General features: G+C 39.9%; 1 protein-coding gene across 1 annotated transcript in view; it reads right to left on the bottom strand.

Moving 5' to 3' along the window:
• The window catches only part of CALCR (calcitonin receptor), a 160,100-nt gene that overhangs the window by 64,504 nt on the left and 78,192 nt on the right, over positions 1-17,404 (bottom strand). The window contains exon 3 of the mRNA XM_051802185.1: positions 3,438-3,525. Within this exon, the coding sequence (XP_051658145.1) occupies positions 3,438-3,485 (48 nt within the window). The 5' untranslated portion in view covers positions 3,486-3,525. The remainder of the gene's footprint in view (positions 1-3,437; positions 3,526-17,404) is intronic.

Genomic DNA, 17,404 nt, shown 5'->3' with positions numbered 1-17,404 from the left:
ATTGCTTTCCAGAGTTTTCCTTGTGTGAGAACAGCTTCAGAACTTGCCAGTGTACTTACAGCTTGAAGCAACCCATGGTTACACAGGGAAATACTAACTCACATCAACAGCTTCCAAAGGCATGGTCTCAGGTGATAAGACCCAGGAGGATCTCATCATCCAAGGCTGGGGAAGCCCCTGGGCTCCCAGTGGTGCCAGACAGCAAGCAAGTTCTGATGAAGGAAGATGAAGGAGGCTGTGACAGATCATCATCAGCTCTTCTGGCTCACTGGAGAGTAGGACCTGCTCTGGACCAGATGCTGGAAGAGTTGCTGTCTAAGCAGGAAAAGGCTTGTTCTTACAGTACCTGCACAGAAACGGGTTTTAGAGACCAGTGGTGAGAGCTGTGGAGCTGGGCAAGTGGCAGGAGGCCAGGGAAGCACATGGCCCCACCACCCCATGTGAGGATCAAACGTGTGGCAAGTGCTTCACTAATGGGTTCTGGAGATTTGAATTTGCCACGCCACAACTGTATTCCAAAAAACACCAATTTGTGCAGTTACTGAAAATTACATTTAGGTTTTCATATAATTAATTTTCAATGTTTTGTGAATGGGAATTATTGCCAAGACTTAACAGGAGTTGGCAAGAAGCACCTGACTCTGTATAGCTTTGTGACTGAGGCTTGGAAATAATTTGACAGATTCAGATCTAATGAACTTGCACAATTTGTTTTTTACTCAAAATGAATTTATTTTAAAATACAATCTTGGTCTAATTGACCTAATTGAAAATAGTGTGTCCTTCAGCTGCAGCATCCATTTAGTCCTTACTGTGCACTTTGTGGATGGCTCCAGACACAAAATCAGAATATGTGAGAAAATTTTCTCCACCAATCCTCATTTCCAGAGTAAGAACAAACTATCATTTGTAGGCACTAAATGACAGTTCTTATTTGACAAAATAATGAAGAGAATACAAATCTCTTCCCTCAATGTCCTGCAAAATTGATTGGTCACACTGGAAAGAGACCCAAACCTACTTCGTCTTCCTCATTCTCTGCAGTTTGATGCTGCTGGGCACACTGTGTTGATGCTCCATCTTTCTTGTGAAGAGAAATGTGCATTGAGGAGATCAACTAATTGCTCCAGCACAGAGGGGCTCATGTGTTTAAGGAAATAAATCTCAATCACATTCTGTGGCTTTCAATAATTGCCAAAAACTAGAGAGCAACAGGCATAAAGTGAACTAAGACATAATGAACAGTTAAATTTTCTGATGATATTCCCTTGGAAGCATAGAGAACTATCTGGTGATGCATTATCCTGCATCCAAAAGCAAGGGAATCCATCATAGAGGAAGATAATAGTTAGTTCTATTTCTAAATTAGATTTTGGAACAACTGTTGCTTCAGTTTTTGTTTGGTAAAAGCGAATCATTATAGACCTGTACACAGAAGTGCTATTTATTCTACACAAAAAATGACATACATAAGAGAGATGGTTTGTATCAGAAGGTACCAAAACCCCATGGTGACAAGTCTAAAGGAGATGGTGGGGAGGGGGTGTCTGTGCACATCAAGTAACTAAGGTCTATGACAAAACATTCAAGGAGAGATATGAGAAGAATCCAAGGAAGTCTTCTGCAAAGTACTAACACTGTATATAGGACACGGAGTGCTCCAACACTAAGAGTGTATTAGAGAATCACAGCTACCCTAAGAAAGGAGATTTCAGGTAAAAGTATGCCCTACTCAATAGTGGTGATCACTGCAGGTGGACAAATGGCACAAACAGAGAGACTGGAGCCCAGAGGAGAAACACAAGGACCCCAACAGGTTGTGTTGCTTTGCAACAGCTTGCAGTGACCAACTGGGAGTGCAGGACACAGATGAGAAGATGAATGAAAACCATCAAAGCCATCAAAGAATAAAGATCTGGAGGATGGTTTGTGGGGTGAGTAGACAACAGAGGTGGAAGTTTAACCCTGCGTCAAAAAATCACTTTAATTATTATGTCTTCCTCAATCTCAGACAGCAGCTGACATGTCTCACAGGTCTTGGAACCAAGCAGTGAATAGAAGAACCAACGAAGTGGGAACAGTCTCTATGGAAGAGAAAGACACTCTTCATTCATTACAGACCACAAATAAAATGTAGAAAATGAATGTTTCCTGTCAGCTACAGGTGGGGAAATCTTCGGGAAAATGACTGGTGGCAAATACTTTTCATATTTGATCTATATAACAGCAGCGTTATGGTAAGTGTCATCAAGGAAACAGAGCTTGTTCATGGTCTATTTCTATAACTGTGACTTCTCCCCTATCAAAAAGTAAATTAATCTAAGAGGTATTGAAGTAAGCCATAGCATGCCCACTGCAGTGGGAAAAGAAGGCGCATTGAGAATGGAAGAGTGAAAATGAAGGAAACTTGTGCTTAAGTTATCCATTGAGGTCAGAAGCTGAAGAGCCCTCTGGTGCAAAGATATTTAAAAAAAGGGGGATGCAGATCTCACTGAAGAATTTTTTAAAGAAATCCTAGCCCAGGAGTACTGCAGGAATGCGCACAGAACTAACGTTGCATACGTGCTACATGGGTGAGAGATTTGAAAGATTTGAGGACAACACAGCAAGGATTAGCCCAGTTCTTCTGGGTTGACTTACAAATCCATGCTGTAGGTTAAGGCACCTCAGGTGCTCAGAAATGCTGTTGGCAATTTTAATTATCAGAATATTTACAGTCCTGTCACTTGACTGGGAAGAAATATAAACTCGAACTGTTTCTTTATTTGGCATTGGCTTTTTACAGGAAGAATTGCTTTTATGTCAAGGCCCCTGTCAAGCTGTGCAGATCAGCTGGGATTCAAACCCATAGGGAAGCTGGTTTCTCTCAGGCTCTTTGTTTTAGACATCTCTGACCATGGGTGATTTCCTAGCCAGTGCATTGCCACGTGCAGCCTTGCGGGATACGCAGAACAGCCACAAGCAGTCACAAATACCAGAATACTCAGCATATTATGTGATTCTGTGAGGTACACAATCCAATAAACAATCCAGAGACTGCAGTTGCTAGTGTTACCCAACATGTCTCCTAGACCTGTCTCTACAACATGGAAGTTGTAGTTTGTCTCACACAACATCATCAAGGAAGTTTTCAAACACTTAAGTTTCCATGTCACTGCTATGTTGTAGCTTGTAAAACATAGAAATGGAAAGCCATATGCACAATCTTCTTCAGACTTGCAGTTCTGTCTCACCAGAAAACAATGATTTCAAGTCTGAACTTCTATGAGATAACTTATTTAGAAACTTTATTAAGCTTATTTTGAAATTTATCAGGAAGGTAACTCTTTCCTTCACCTGTGCAGTATAACAAATACAACTCAGTACTCATTTTTCTGAACATCACTACAAGTTTGAATTTGGCAAGTGTTATGAGCACTTCTGTTTTTCATACTTACAATTAGAAGGATGATCAGTAAGAAGCAACTCTGGGTTGTTTTTCTCATTGTGGAGTCTTCCTGGAGAGACACGTTGTAGCTGACCCTTCTGGGAATTAAACAACAAGAACAAAAGCAGTATTGGACTTTAGCTGCTATGATAAATTCCTTGTCTTTAGAGAGGAACATCTTTTTAGACTTACAGTGGACCATCTGTGTGTGTGTATGCGCACCCCCAGCCTTACGTGTGCTCGTGTTTTATCTAAGTGGAGGTTGGTACGCTTTTAATTTAGTCTCCTCTGTGGACCTCTGGTGGTGAGTACAGATGATGTGGGGTACAGATCCATGTTACTCTGTCACCAGCAGCAACTCTGGGTAGCCTCATCTTTGCCAGCTGAGGCTACCTCGGTTATCCTGATTCAGGTGCTTCTAACCTACACATAGGGCTGCAGACCTATGAAGAATCTGGATATTTTAAACATGACCTACAAAACCCGGGTCCAGTTTGCTGATAAGTGGAATGGCAGCTCAAAAGGTATATTTTATGGGACTAGAGAAAGAGAGAGGTTGGGTAACCTCCAGCTAGATGAAGCAGGTGTGGCAGGAAAAGAGAGAAAAACTGGGAACAACACCGTGGGATTACATGCTCCCTAATGCAGCCAGTTTGGCTGGTCTCCATATAGACACCACAGCAGTGGCCCTCAGGCCGTTGAAAATTACTGCTTCAGCACAAAGTACTGGAGAAGTGGAGCATGGACACGACACCACAGGCTTGAAGGGAACTGGATTGGCAGCTTTTGTGCTTTTGTATCTTTTTCCTAAATCAACACCCACCTGGCCTTTCTGGGAAAAATATCCAGGGGCCACCAGATATAATCATATTGCTTCACAGTTGTAGGAGGTTCAAGCAAGCAAAGACTTTTGCATTAACACATTATTTTAAGTCACAGTTTTTGTTAAAACACGTCATACCTTCTGATATCCCACAGGCCACTAGTGGTGCTTGGGCTGAACAACAAACAACATGTGGCTGAGATCACCTGTCACAGTAACACAGTGGGCACTCACACATCTTCATTTTCCAGACAGCTGAAAAACTAGGAGTAAGGTGTTTTTTACCTGGGTAAACAATCCTGTGAGCACTCTACACATCTGAAACCCTAAAATTTAATGGGAAAAAGGCACACCAACTTGGATGCTTAGTCTACTTGACATATAGTGAACAACACAATCACTTGTGTAACATTTTTCTCAGCAACAGCTTTTCTCATCTTTAAATGATTTGGAAGGTCACTCATTTTCAGAGGGCAAAGGAAATGTTGTCCTCATCTAACACAGAAATCTGTAATCTCAAAATGTAATAAAGGTGTGGCACTTCCAGTTCAACATAACACAAGCGATCCAATAGGATTGTTGCAGTCGTGTCACTGAGATTACATAAACCACAAAGTGATAGAAAAGAGGGTTCAGAGGTTTTGCCTCTAATAAGAAGCAGCCTTATTACTGTTTGAATCTTGCCAGAACTATTCTTGTGCCAGTGGTAACGTGACATGTAAATGACACAGAAATAATATGCAATTACGCTGTCAGCCACAAACTTGCATTTGATCATCAATGGTAGACAACTCAATTGAAGCAAAAATTGGACAGCTAAATCAGAGAGCAAAATGCCTGGAATTGTCTGCGTATTCTCCAGGCTATTCACTGCAGCGTGTATTGGTTCAAACTGCCAAAAAAATTAATGAAGAGCATATAAATAATGGCTCTTGGTCAGCTGTGCAGTGAGCAGATGTACAAGCATGAATACAGTGTTCATGGAGTTACTCACTGTACTGCAAAGTCTCTGGAGTGTGGTGTAAAGCCAGTCTGGTGGGTGCCTCTATTCTTGCTAGCCTCATCACCTCTGCTGCATCTATAGGGATTTGGTATAAAGTAGGCAAAAGAAGGACTTTGCCTTACAAACTGTCAACAGCTTTAAAATACAAAATGCTTTCCACAAATGGCACAGATTTTGGCACAATATTGCAACCTAGAAAGCATAAACAAAACCAGTATCAATTGAAGGTGCCTGTGATACGTCTGCTTTTCCTGCACTTTGTGATGGCAGTGCTTGCAGCACTATGTTGGGTTACAGCTGTAGATACAGCTAAATCTTATCCTCATGGGGTTTTGTGAACATTTGTTATTATGTACTGAAAGAGCTATTTAAACTGCTTCTTTCTCCTGTCTTTCCAACTAAAATAAAAAGCCATCTGTAGAGTATTTAACACATTATTTTCCCCCTGTTAACTGTGATGATTGTGCCATATGATACTACATATGAGTAAATGAGTAAGAATTATTTCCCAAGCTAAATCTTATATAGTCTTGTTATTTCTAGTCTTTCTTCTTCTAGCCAACTCTAACCACAGGAATGGCTGACATGCCAGACAAAATCCAGCACCTTTTTTTCTTTCTCTTTCACAGGAGTCTTTTCCAGGGACAACAATTTCAATAATTGCTGAACGACAATATTTTAACAATCAAACTATAAAGTCCCTGACAAAGAAGTGGCTTTTCTCTACTTTTGCCATAAGACTGGCCCATAACACTACAGCACACTTGGGTTAGCATCACTACTGGATCAAGGATGATGATCTCATTGACATTGGAAGGTACACGCAGATGCAAAGTGTTGGTCAATGGGCAGGGCAGAAACAAGAGGGAGGAAAAAAGACTCACACAAAGGGGAACCCGAAGAGATGGACCCTGTCAGCTTTGGGACAGAGGAACAGACCAGCATCTCCATGGCTCTGTCCCCATCTCCAGCAATCCAGGTTCAGGTGTGACATGATGCGCAAACTGCGTAGCAGTACACTCCACGGACCATATTTTGGGGTCTTTTGTGCTAGAACTATCACTTTTTAACACCAACTGACACTAATGCCCATAGGCAGCTGGCTTGCAGCTGAAGGAAGGCTAGAGCAGCCTCATGGAGGTTGTAGCTGCACTGGAGCTGTGCCATCAGGAACACAGGGAGAAATCAGAAATGAGTCTGGTCCTTGGTGCCTACTGACACCATGATTCAACCACACAAGAGCTTCCATGACAATACTCACGGAAAGCATTTTCTCCATACCTTCTTCTGACTGCTTGGTACCACCTGACTTGTGCTACCTCCACATCCACAGTACAGGGCCACACTATGAAGAGGTCAGGAAATTAGTTTTCAGCTACACAGTTTTTAAATAGAATACATATTTTACCATTAAAGAAGGAGAAACAATATGTCAAGCTGTTTTAAGCATAGGTGTTTTCAAGATGTTTCAAGGTATGCATGAGATTTTCCTGAGATGATGCTTATTAAAATAAACAACAGGAATTACTGATAATGTACTGATAGTTCTTGGGATCACTGGAGCTTATATAAGAATGATTATTATGGGGATTTCATACAGTTTACAATGACCCCCAAATTTGTTTCATTTGGTGATGTTCCCAAGCAGGTCTTTTAGGTGCTTTGCTGATTTTCCTGTTCCTATACTATTTAGCCTTTTTCTGTAAGTCCAACAATGTCCTCCCTCCATGTTAAGATAATACAGCATGCTTTATGCATTTCAATTTTATAATATCCATATATAGGGATTAATCATGAGCACATTGCTAAAGCCCAGTACTTTTCCATGATTGTATTAATTCTTCACCCTCTGTTGCTTATAATAGTTACATACAACATCCCTGTCTGTTATTTAAACTAGAACATTGTTCTTTCTTTCTTTGCAAATGTAGCATACCTCATTATGTGCTAAGGTATTCCTCCTGCTTCAGCTATTATAATAATACCATTGACACTTTGGGATTAGTCCTGAAGCTTATTTGAAGATGAACACAGCATCCTACTTAGTAATGACATCTCTTTTGTCTCTGTCCAGATCTCTACAGATGTAGTATTATGCTGAACAGGGCTTCAACTACAATTACCATTGGGTTACCCAGAAGGTGGAGCAACCCTCCCTGCACAGCCATTTGGACAAGGCCAACCAGGGGAGTCAAATTTAGTCAAAAAGGAAGATGTAAGGGGGAAGATTCAAATGAGGGCAGTAGAGCAACATTTCCCTTCCAAGTTCTTTTTGGAGGAAGAACTGGAAAAAACTTCTTCTTTAATTATTCTACTCTGATAAATCTGCAGTGCCATCTTTCACAATAGTGCTGACATATCTTTGGAAGAACAAATGGTTTTTAAAATGGTGTTTGAAATGAGACTTTGAAGAGTTATTGTTAAGTACTGAAGTGTCATGTAAAAATCTCTTTCTCATTGTGTGGATCACACTCAGACACTTTGAAACTTCACTTGTGACCTCCTCATTCAGCTGCAAGTTCCTTAGAGGGTTTTCTTTCCACCACATGCAGCTTTCTCAGAGTGAATAGCTGGGTACCCACCTCCAACCCCAAGGTGTCTGTGCCACCTTACCTAGATAAGGCTTGCAGACCCTCCTGGGAGGTGCCTTGACAGTCAGCGCAGAAAGGCACCAACCTGCTCTGCCTGCATTGACACCGGACTGGGAAACACAGGGCAGACACATCTAAGCAAGACACAAGCAAGCCAGCAGATCTTGCTGCTGAGCATTTAAGGTATTTGGATCAAAGGAGGAGGTTGCAAGTCTGTTTGCATAGCCAAATGCACAGATAGTTTTGGGGAAAGTATTAAAATTGGCCCCTCACTCCCAGTGGGACATTTTCCCTCGGGTTCCTAATTTTTAGGCTACTGCTTTGGACCAGGAATGAGCTGTACACCACACTTCCAAGGTCCTGTGCAGACCAGCACTGTAGTTGTAGTCCTGTCGGGCAGAGGAAATACCTTGAGTGTAATTCCCACACGTGAGAAGGGAATAGAGTCAGACCCACCTATTTCCTTAGCATTTTCTTTAGCTGTTAACCTGCAATGGTCTTCAGGTGGTTTTAACTGGCACCAGGATCTTCAGGCATTTCCAATGGAAATAGTGAACTCTGCTCAATTCTTTCTAATATACCAGAAAACTGGTGACCATCACTCCCAGGCAGAGACATGGACCTCCCTACAGCCTCCAGTCAAGCATCCAGGAACACAAGTTAGAAGATATATCTATGTCTTCTACTCCTGTACTTCCTATGGTTCACCTTTATAAAATTCCTTGACATTTTGTCTAAACTTCCTGAACTTTTCATATGGAAATCTCCTGAGAAATACAAATTCCAAATTCTCAGTTTCAAGTGCCAGGCACCTAAAGGCATTGCTACATTAAAATTGCAGGCATTTAGGACATTTGCTGCTTATCTCACTCCTTTTAGCAGTCTTGTACAGCCAAACACTAAGCCGTGTGATGACTACTCAGTTCTTATTCAAACAGATCACCATTAATTTCCATTAGCTTGCCTGGTGGAGACAGTGAACTGTGTCTTGTAGAGCTGAGTGTTTGCTATGTTAACAAACTGAAACTATCAGCCATGGCAAATAGGTAATTTCAGAGTTACACAGACCAAATGACCAAATAAATCTACTTTATTGATTCATTTGGATTACATGGGAGCTGCAATGCTTGATACTTCATTTTTCCATTTAAAACCAGTCAACAAGAAGGGGCTGTTATACCTTAGGTTTCCCTTTAACCAAATCCTTTCCAATAAACTGAAAAAAATAGAAAGAAAATAACTACAAACTTGTGTCTATTTTTAAGCTAGTCATAAAGCTTTGAAAGCCCCCATACTGCATATCTGAGCAGCCAATGTGATCATACACACTACAGGGAAAACTGAAGATGGCGGGTTTAGACTGGCTAATAAAACAGAGACAAGTGTACTTTGAAAGAACAAAAAAAGCCAAGAAATGTGCTTTGAATGAGAATTATTTACCTGGGACTCTAAAGCCAAATAATTCAGAAGATTTTCAGAAAAGGTTGAACTTTTTATGAAATAAAAGATAGTAAAGCATTACAGGATTTAGAGGAGCTGCCAGTGGCACCTGGCTGGGGGGCCCTTGGGAGGTTTCCATTACCTAAGGAGGGGAGCTGAGGTAGCTGGCTGAGCATTGTCACAAATCCCATTTGTATTACACATAGGTATGGATGGATATAGTCCTTCTGCATCCTCTAATGTCTGTTCATCAGGGGTGATTTCTACCACATATTAGTAGCCAAAAAACCCTCTATTTTTTCAGTACTTAGGAAGCAATCCCTAATTCCCCTCTTGGCTGTTGGTCAAGGGGTTTCATTGTGTTTAAAAGCAAGTAAAAGCAAAGAAAATTTCAGGAAGAGACTAGTAAAGTATTTCAGAGGATTTGTTGGTAGACAATGTTTGAAATACTTACACAAACTGGATCATGTAATTTCTTTCAAAAATTTTAGGTTTTATCTTTTTCAGTCTTTGTCACCTAGGAAGGTGTAAACCATGTATTTTAGCCCAAAGTGTTAATGGGAATATGAGAAGTGTCACATTCCAAGCAGTTCTGGAGATTGGCATCTACAGGACTCTGTACCTTGTTGCACTTCTCTGAATTTGGTAAAATCATTGTGTTTTAGCCAGAAATAGTGGCTGAGGGACAAGGTTTTATGCCTCTGCACCACAGGCTCTTGCGATACAAACAGTGGTGAAAGGACAGAGGGTTAGAATTACTTAGTTTGGAGGAGAAAGTTAGTAACACAGCACATCTGCCCAATATAGACCAGTTTAAGCTGTTATGGAATTAGAATTAAAAGAAAATTGACCTTGGTGCATTTGCAGTGAAAGAAGCAACAAGGTATGCAATTACACTTTTACTTGAGCCATAACACAAAACAGAGTGGATCACACTGTGACTCTGGAAAATGAGTTCATCATCTTCTATCACTATTCAAAGGATACACACTTAAAATAATCTCATTGTAATGAAACAATGAAGAAACATTGAACTGAAGAAACATAAAAATTAAGTCAGTCTCTCAGCACCATCAAAGTATCACAGAGTGGTCTGGATTGAAAGGGACCTTTAAAGATCACCTAATTCTAACCACCCTGCCATGGGCAGGGACACCTTCCACTAGACCAGATTGCTCAGGGCCCATCCATCCTGATCTTGAACACTCCTAGGGATGGGGCATCCAAAATTCCTGGGCAATCTGTTCCAGGGCTTCACCTCCCTCATAGTAAAGAAATTCTTTCAAATATTCAATCTAAATCTACTCTCTCTCAGTTTAAGACCATTGTTCTTTGTCCTGCAACTACAGGCCCCGGTAAAAAAATTTTTCCCCATCTTTCTTGTAAGCTCCTGTTAAATACTGAAAGGCCACCATAAGGTCTCCTTGGAGCCTTCTCTTCTCCAGGCTGAACACCCCCAGCTCTCTCAGCCTGTCTTCATAGGAGACAATTCCAGCCCTCTGATCATCTTCACAGCCCTCCTCTGGACCCACGCCATCAGGTTCACATTCTCATGTTTGGGGCCCCAGAGCTCGATCCAGCACTCCAGGGGGGATCTAACCAGAGCACAGTTAGAGGGGCAGAATCATCTCCCTCCATCTGCTTGCCACACTGCTTTTGATGCAGCCCAGGATATGGCTGTCACATCATATTGTTCGTACTTGACACTGAAGGCTTTATTTTCTTTAGTTTTTTCAGTTGGATTTGAAATACTAATGTTAAATACAAACCATACACTTCTGAAGCAACACTCAGGGATTTACTGGTTCTGCTTTCAGTAATGTATAACAAGATAAAAAAAAAAGTTTAAAAAACTTTTTAAATGCCAGTAAATGGTACCATGTTAAAGTCAAATATTTTCAAGCTACAGAACAAAGAAGCAGAAAGCTGTGTAACAAAGAAGAGAAGTAAAATCTATATCAGAGCATTCCTGCTATTACGAGTGCTTGAATAATGGGACTAAATGAAGCAGCTTTGGTCACTGGTCCACTACTTGATAGATGAAAGCAACCACACTGCAGGCATGCCTAGTTCATTACTGAACATTCCTAAAAGCAGAACACTTCCTTGCCAGTTTGCTACACTGTGAATCTGTGGTTTAGCATGTCACACAGTAGCACTGTATAATTTTCGCCTTTCAGGCCCAGCTGCGAAAGGTCTTTTCCAAAGTGCTTGCAATTTTTGGGGGACTTTGCAGTAGTGCTTGTACAAAGAGCAAATATGCAATTATCTAATCTTGGAGACACTGCAGCTTGAACATAGCCAGAAGCTTGGGATGAATACTACCCTGCTGCAGAACAAAGATTTCAAAGGAGTTGCACACATTTATGTGAGAGTAAAATCTTTTGCATAGCCTGCAAAATTAAAGCAGATCTTTGGAATAAGTCTCTCTTTCTCTCTCTCTCATTATTTTTTTTTTCAGAGAAAAGGTTTTCACAGTCCTCATCACCTGCAAAATAACCTTTGTGGCTGAGATTAATAACATGAGTATAATTTACAATGAGAATTGTGAAGGGTAGAACCAAATAAACATTGCTAAAGAAAGAAACATACTGCACAATTTCAGTCAAAACTCTGAGTTAAGGAAAAAGCCATATCCGTGGTTGCCTTATAACTTTAACTGGACCAGCATCCTGACTGTAGTGTACATAGTTTTTATGTCGGTTTTATGTACAGTAGGTACAGTACAGGTCTGTCTATGTATTTAAAAATACATAAAAATACATAAAAATACAGAGATTCTAACAAGTCCTTGAGTTTACTGGAACAAGAATATGATGACAAAGCAAATCTGGATGGACTTTGGAAGCACACATGAAGAGTTAGGGAGAAGCAAGAAAAACTGCAGGATACAAGTTGAGTGTAAGGGTACTCCTTTTTCCAATTACCAAATTCTTTTTGTATCACATTGGAAGAATCTTCACATAAGTGGATGAATGTAACCTCATATATGACATTCGCCCCTCTTGGATCAATAATTGTTTTGATCAGTACTTCCTTGACTCCATAAATTAAGGTTTTTGTTAAAATTTTTTTCTTTCAGCTGCAGCACATACTGGAGAGAAAAATAGTTATTTAATATTTTTTTGTGTCCAATTCTCTCTCCGTTTTCCATTCAGTTCTTTCCCAGGCAAACTCCCACTGGTCTTTTTTTCCCCTAACCATACATTCCTATAAATTATTTGAAGTAAGTCGATATTTTATGGGGTGGGAAAAACCCCAAGAAAAATATTATACTTTCTTATTATGTCAATGCTTTTATATAAATCATATAAAGTGTGAAAAACCCTGTGAGTAGATTGTTTTAAATAAAATGCACATGACATACATTTAAAGCATTTTCTTCCCACTTGGCAGCAGAACAGCCCATGCTACAGCTGAATGTAGGTTTCAATTTTGCCCCAACAAAAATGAGCCAGTATGGAAATAACGCATTTTTCTTGAGTCTAGTTCTAATTTTATAGCAGCTCTGCTCATAATGAATAGAAATTTTGATTTGAAGTCAGAGCATGTCAATGTTGATCTCTAAGGGCTGTATGTAACGGGGTATTTTAAATACCGTAATAGGAGACAAATTTTGGGACATGCAAACCCTCTTGTGACAGTCTCTGAAGAAACCTTTGTGTGCCTGAGGTCTTGGCTAACTTTTAGAGATACAGCAGCTGGTATACTTGAAAGAATTATTTACCTGCTGGTAAATCTTGTTTTACCTATGCTCTTAAATCATTGTATCTACCACAACACTGATATTTTTGTATCACATCTATACTGCAATAAATAGAAAAGTGACCCAAAGCTGTCACTGCATTTTAAACTATTTTTACTACTGATCTAAAGATTAATAAAGGTAAAATAATGTAATGACTGATGCAGATACAAGGAGAGATGGGTAAATCAGTAAAAATAAAATTATCTGCATCAGATATCACAGATTAATTGAATATCACAGCTGTAGTGCTTGAATACTGTGTTGTCCCTGACAGGAATTATGGCACCATTATTATAAAGGGTTAGATTGAATGTAACAGTCTAAATTTCCAGTTTCAATTAGCGCAAAATCTACACATTTCTCACTATGGCATTATATATTCATTTCAGAAGTTCAACAGGGCAATTACATATGGTAAATTACTATGAACTGACATTTAATCAAGAGGTAGCTATTAGCCCCTAAAATTCTGTGGAAGACTTTCAGACTAACATACATGAAAAGAGGCAGGTAAGGCTCACATGGACACACATGCTGAGGTTAAAATAAAGGGTAAAATGGGTCTTTGGCTAGACCTGAAGAGAGAAGGTTAGTTTTTTCTTCATGGTTCCTCTTTTCATCTGTAAATTAGAGTAGATTAGCAAGAAATACAGATGAGGGAATGGGAATCACCTGAACAGTGAGACAAGCCATTACTAGTGTAACTCACTCATTTACTCTTAGAAAATTTTACAAAAAGCCTTGGTTCTTTGTCCCAGACATTCTTCCAGGCTTGCAGTCTGGAGTCTAGGGTTCATCCAGGTGTCCCAGAGGGATTACTGAGTCCAGACAAGGCAAAATTTATTTGCAAGAAAACAAGACCAGGAGATGGCTAAATTAGATGGTGGCTAAAACATGTGAATGTGCCTTGTGAACTGAAAGGTCGATCACTACTTGCTACCAACATTAGTGTTGACCTTTCAGGGACATCAGCTGCCAGCCATGCAAATGGCAGCTCTGGTGACCTCTTCCTCTGCTCATAAATATTAATAAGCAGAAGATCGACTTGTGGGGTTCAGAGTCTCAACAATACCTTGCACAGATCCCAAATACACATTGTTATGAATGGCCAACCACCTATCACAGAAGTTTTATTGGAACCCCACTATTCAGGTCCATGAAAAAAAGCTTTACTTTCTGGTAGATCAGTAGTGGATGTAATGTTTCCAAAAAACTTCAAAAAATGGTGAAGCAAGAAGAACCCAGTACAAAGGAGAAACAAGCCTTTTCATCACAACCTTGCCAGCCAGGAAGAGCAGAGCATAATCTTTGGATCGCTAGGTCTTTGCATCTTTCTGCTAAGATGAGCTATCATTAACGTGTTCTTGAGGAGTTAGTGAAGCTCTGCTTGTATTAAGCTGCATTTATTGAAGATCTCTTCCTATCCTGCAATCTTAGTCAGACAGAAAATATATAGCCTAATTTTGTGCTGGACAGGGCACCTGCGGAGACCAGGGCCTGCTCCAAAGCATCTTATTAGCCAGGACCAGTGAGATGGGCTGTGGGTAAAGTACTGTGTGGTCTGGCTCTCACGTGTTCCACTGTTAGGACTGAAATCCTCTGGGGCCATTGCAATTCTCAAACAAGTCAAAGCCTAATTATTATCACTTATAACATAATGTATTTCTTAAGGATGTCAAAACTAACTCTGAAAGCTCCCTTATGCCACGGTTTGCTTTTGGTAAAATCTTGATACACACTGGCTAAAGTCTGTCTTTAGCAGAGTTTTACTTGCTGGGTCTGCTGAAATGAATTTCTGGCTCCATTACCCAAAGAACTCAGAACCAACCCCAAAATGATAGCTGAAGTCACCGAGGACAAGCCTCCAAGTTTTGAGTCAGCTGAAAATATAAAGTCAATTTTCCTTTCTGAGCACATCCCAGACCCACGCATGTGCCAGGGGCCTGTTCTTCAGTTTAGCCTATAGAGCTAGAACTTGTGTGCTTATGTAACATCTAGGCTTAGGGTTGCCCCAAATCTTCCTACCAAATCCAGCTGCAGGGACAAAGGATAATCTGGACCACAAATCATAAAGTTAAACAAGAAAACAAATGCATCCAATATAGCAGCCTATTTGTAAGGTTTTTCAAAATAAAATCCTGGAAGTAGTCTGTATTTCTGAGCAAGATTTTTCCTGTTACACCACAGGTTGCCAACTGGCAATGAATTAAAAGACTCTCTATGCTAATAACTTGAAATATCCATCCATGATCTAAAGCTTCATGTGGAAAAATAATACACAGTCTGTTCCATAAATTACATTGCCAGGAAAAGGGCCTTCATATAGAAAGTACTTTATATAGCAGATAGAAGACCAAAGGGAAGCATATTTGGATGAGCACTGAGATTCAGAAAAGACTTCTAATGGCTTTGGAAAGAAGTCAGTAGTCTTTTCAACTGCAGCTAGAGCTGACCTTGTTTGACGTCCTGACTGTCTCACTGAATCCAAATGTGTGTGTGTGTGTGTGTGTGCCTATGTGTATGTGTACGGGCTTCTGCAGAGCTATGTAAAATCTCAAGATGTACAGAATGTAACATAGCCTAGCCCTTATGAGATCTGTAGAGATCATGTCTTGAGGCTTTTTGCCCTTCTGGTGTTGATTTTGACCTTCTGGCAATGGAAGGAGTTCAGGCTTTTATTTTCTTATAAGCAACTTGGAGCTTTTGCCTAAAGCTTGCCAAGTATTCATCCTGATGAAGCACTTGACCTTTCTATGAAGTATGTTTTTCAGGCACCACCAAATTAAAAAGCATCTAAAGAATACTTTTTCTCAAACAATCAAAATATTTCTAATTATGTCTGCATTTTGAGTCTTCTACACCACACTCAGACAGCCACCTTCACCAAGGTAGTGAGAGGCCCAACTCCGTTTTTTTAAAGTATGGTTTTGTGTATCATATAGTTCACACATTGTACATAGACAAGCAAAAATGCAATGTAAAAGCCATGTATTTTGTTTGTGGACTGCAAACAGCATCTGCATATTTTTTCTTTATTAAGATAAAAATTTCCTTAATATTTTAATTATTGAGTTCTTTTATTAATTCAGTTGTTATTTGCACATGCAAAACAATACCACTTGTAGTCTCATTCACTGATCCCATTTGAGTAGGTGTTTTACATAGCTACAAGGAAAAGAAAAAGCAATACTTTAATAGAGGAAGACATCACTGCAAAACAACAAATGAGCTCAGGAGCAGGATTTGCACTGGAAAATAAAGTTGTATGTTTGTGAAGCTCTGTAGCCTGAATCTTATATTGAATGGATAGTCTCATTTGGAATGGAAGGAATAGAGGGTTCTACAAAACCAACCTTTTTATAGAATGAGTCTTGCCAAATAAGCTGATATTCCACCTGTGATCTTTACTCTTCCTTTGTAAGAGTACAGTTCACAGCAAAGACACAAGTAGCAGAACTTGCTTTTCCACGGCAGTATGTCCTAAAACTTCTTCTTCCACACCTTGTAGTCATAATTCCCTTCCCTACATTTATCATGTTCCCACTATCCTTTATTTCCTTTCCCCCCTGCAATTTTTCCAGAAGATACTATTCCCACCTTTAAATTTAGTGCAGTCCTATAATGATAGCACAGATTTCCACAGCACAGAAAAATGGAAAATCTGGTACAATACTAATTTAGTTTAATTTTAGTGAATATTGTGCTAATTGCTTTACATGATTCCGTAAAACACATGTGGAATTAAACTCAAAACTTGGCTCTATTATGTCTGCAAAATCCCCAGCCCTTTGCTATAGAATTAGGCTAAGTTTATGGAGCTCTGGTTATACATTTCTGCTCCAGGGATCACACCATGCCAAAATCATTCAACTTTACTTGCCATCTTAAAGAATGGAGTTGGTAATCCAGATTCAGTTGCAATCAATCAGGAGTCCCACAAACCCTTTGAAAATAGTTAAAAAAGAAACAGAAAAAAAAAAAAAAAGGCAAACCAAACCCCCAGCCAAAAACAAACACTCAAATGAACAACTTCCCAAACCCTACTTTGTAAAGTGAGTTCTGGAAGAACCACTGTAAAAGGGATTAAATGCATTCACATCGTAGAGTTCAAACAGCTGCTAAGCAAAGTATGACTAAGTCCATTCATCCTTCTGGGGCAGTCTAGTTTAGGCACAGCTTCAGAAATGCCCCCCTCAGCAGGCTGCATGTGGACACCCAGTGCATGGCCATCATCTATATGCAATTACACACTGCCAAACAGATAGAGGATCTGCTGGACATGGGAACAGTACATATTCCTGAATACCTTTATGTGTTTTTTAATTTACTGCAAATGGTATAGGATAACAAACTTTCACTTTTGGTAGTTTGT

Source organism: Manacus candei, unplaced genomic scaffold (assembly GCF_025592945.1).
Source record: "Manacus candei isolate 608988 ecotype Guabito, Panama unplaced genomic scaffold, ASM2559294v1 h1tg000056l, whole genome shotgun sequence".
NCBI lineage: Eukaryota > Metazoa > Chordata > Aves > Passeriformes > Pipridae > Manacus > Manacus candei.
Note: the sequence above shows the minus strand (reverse complement) of the source record. Positions and strands in the feature narration are given on the sequence as shown.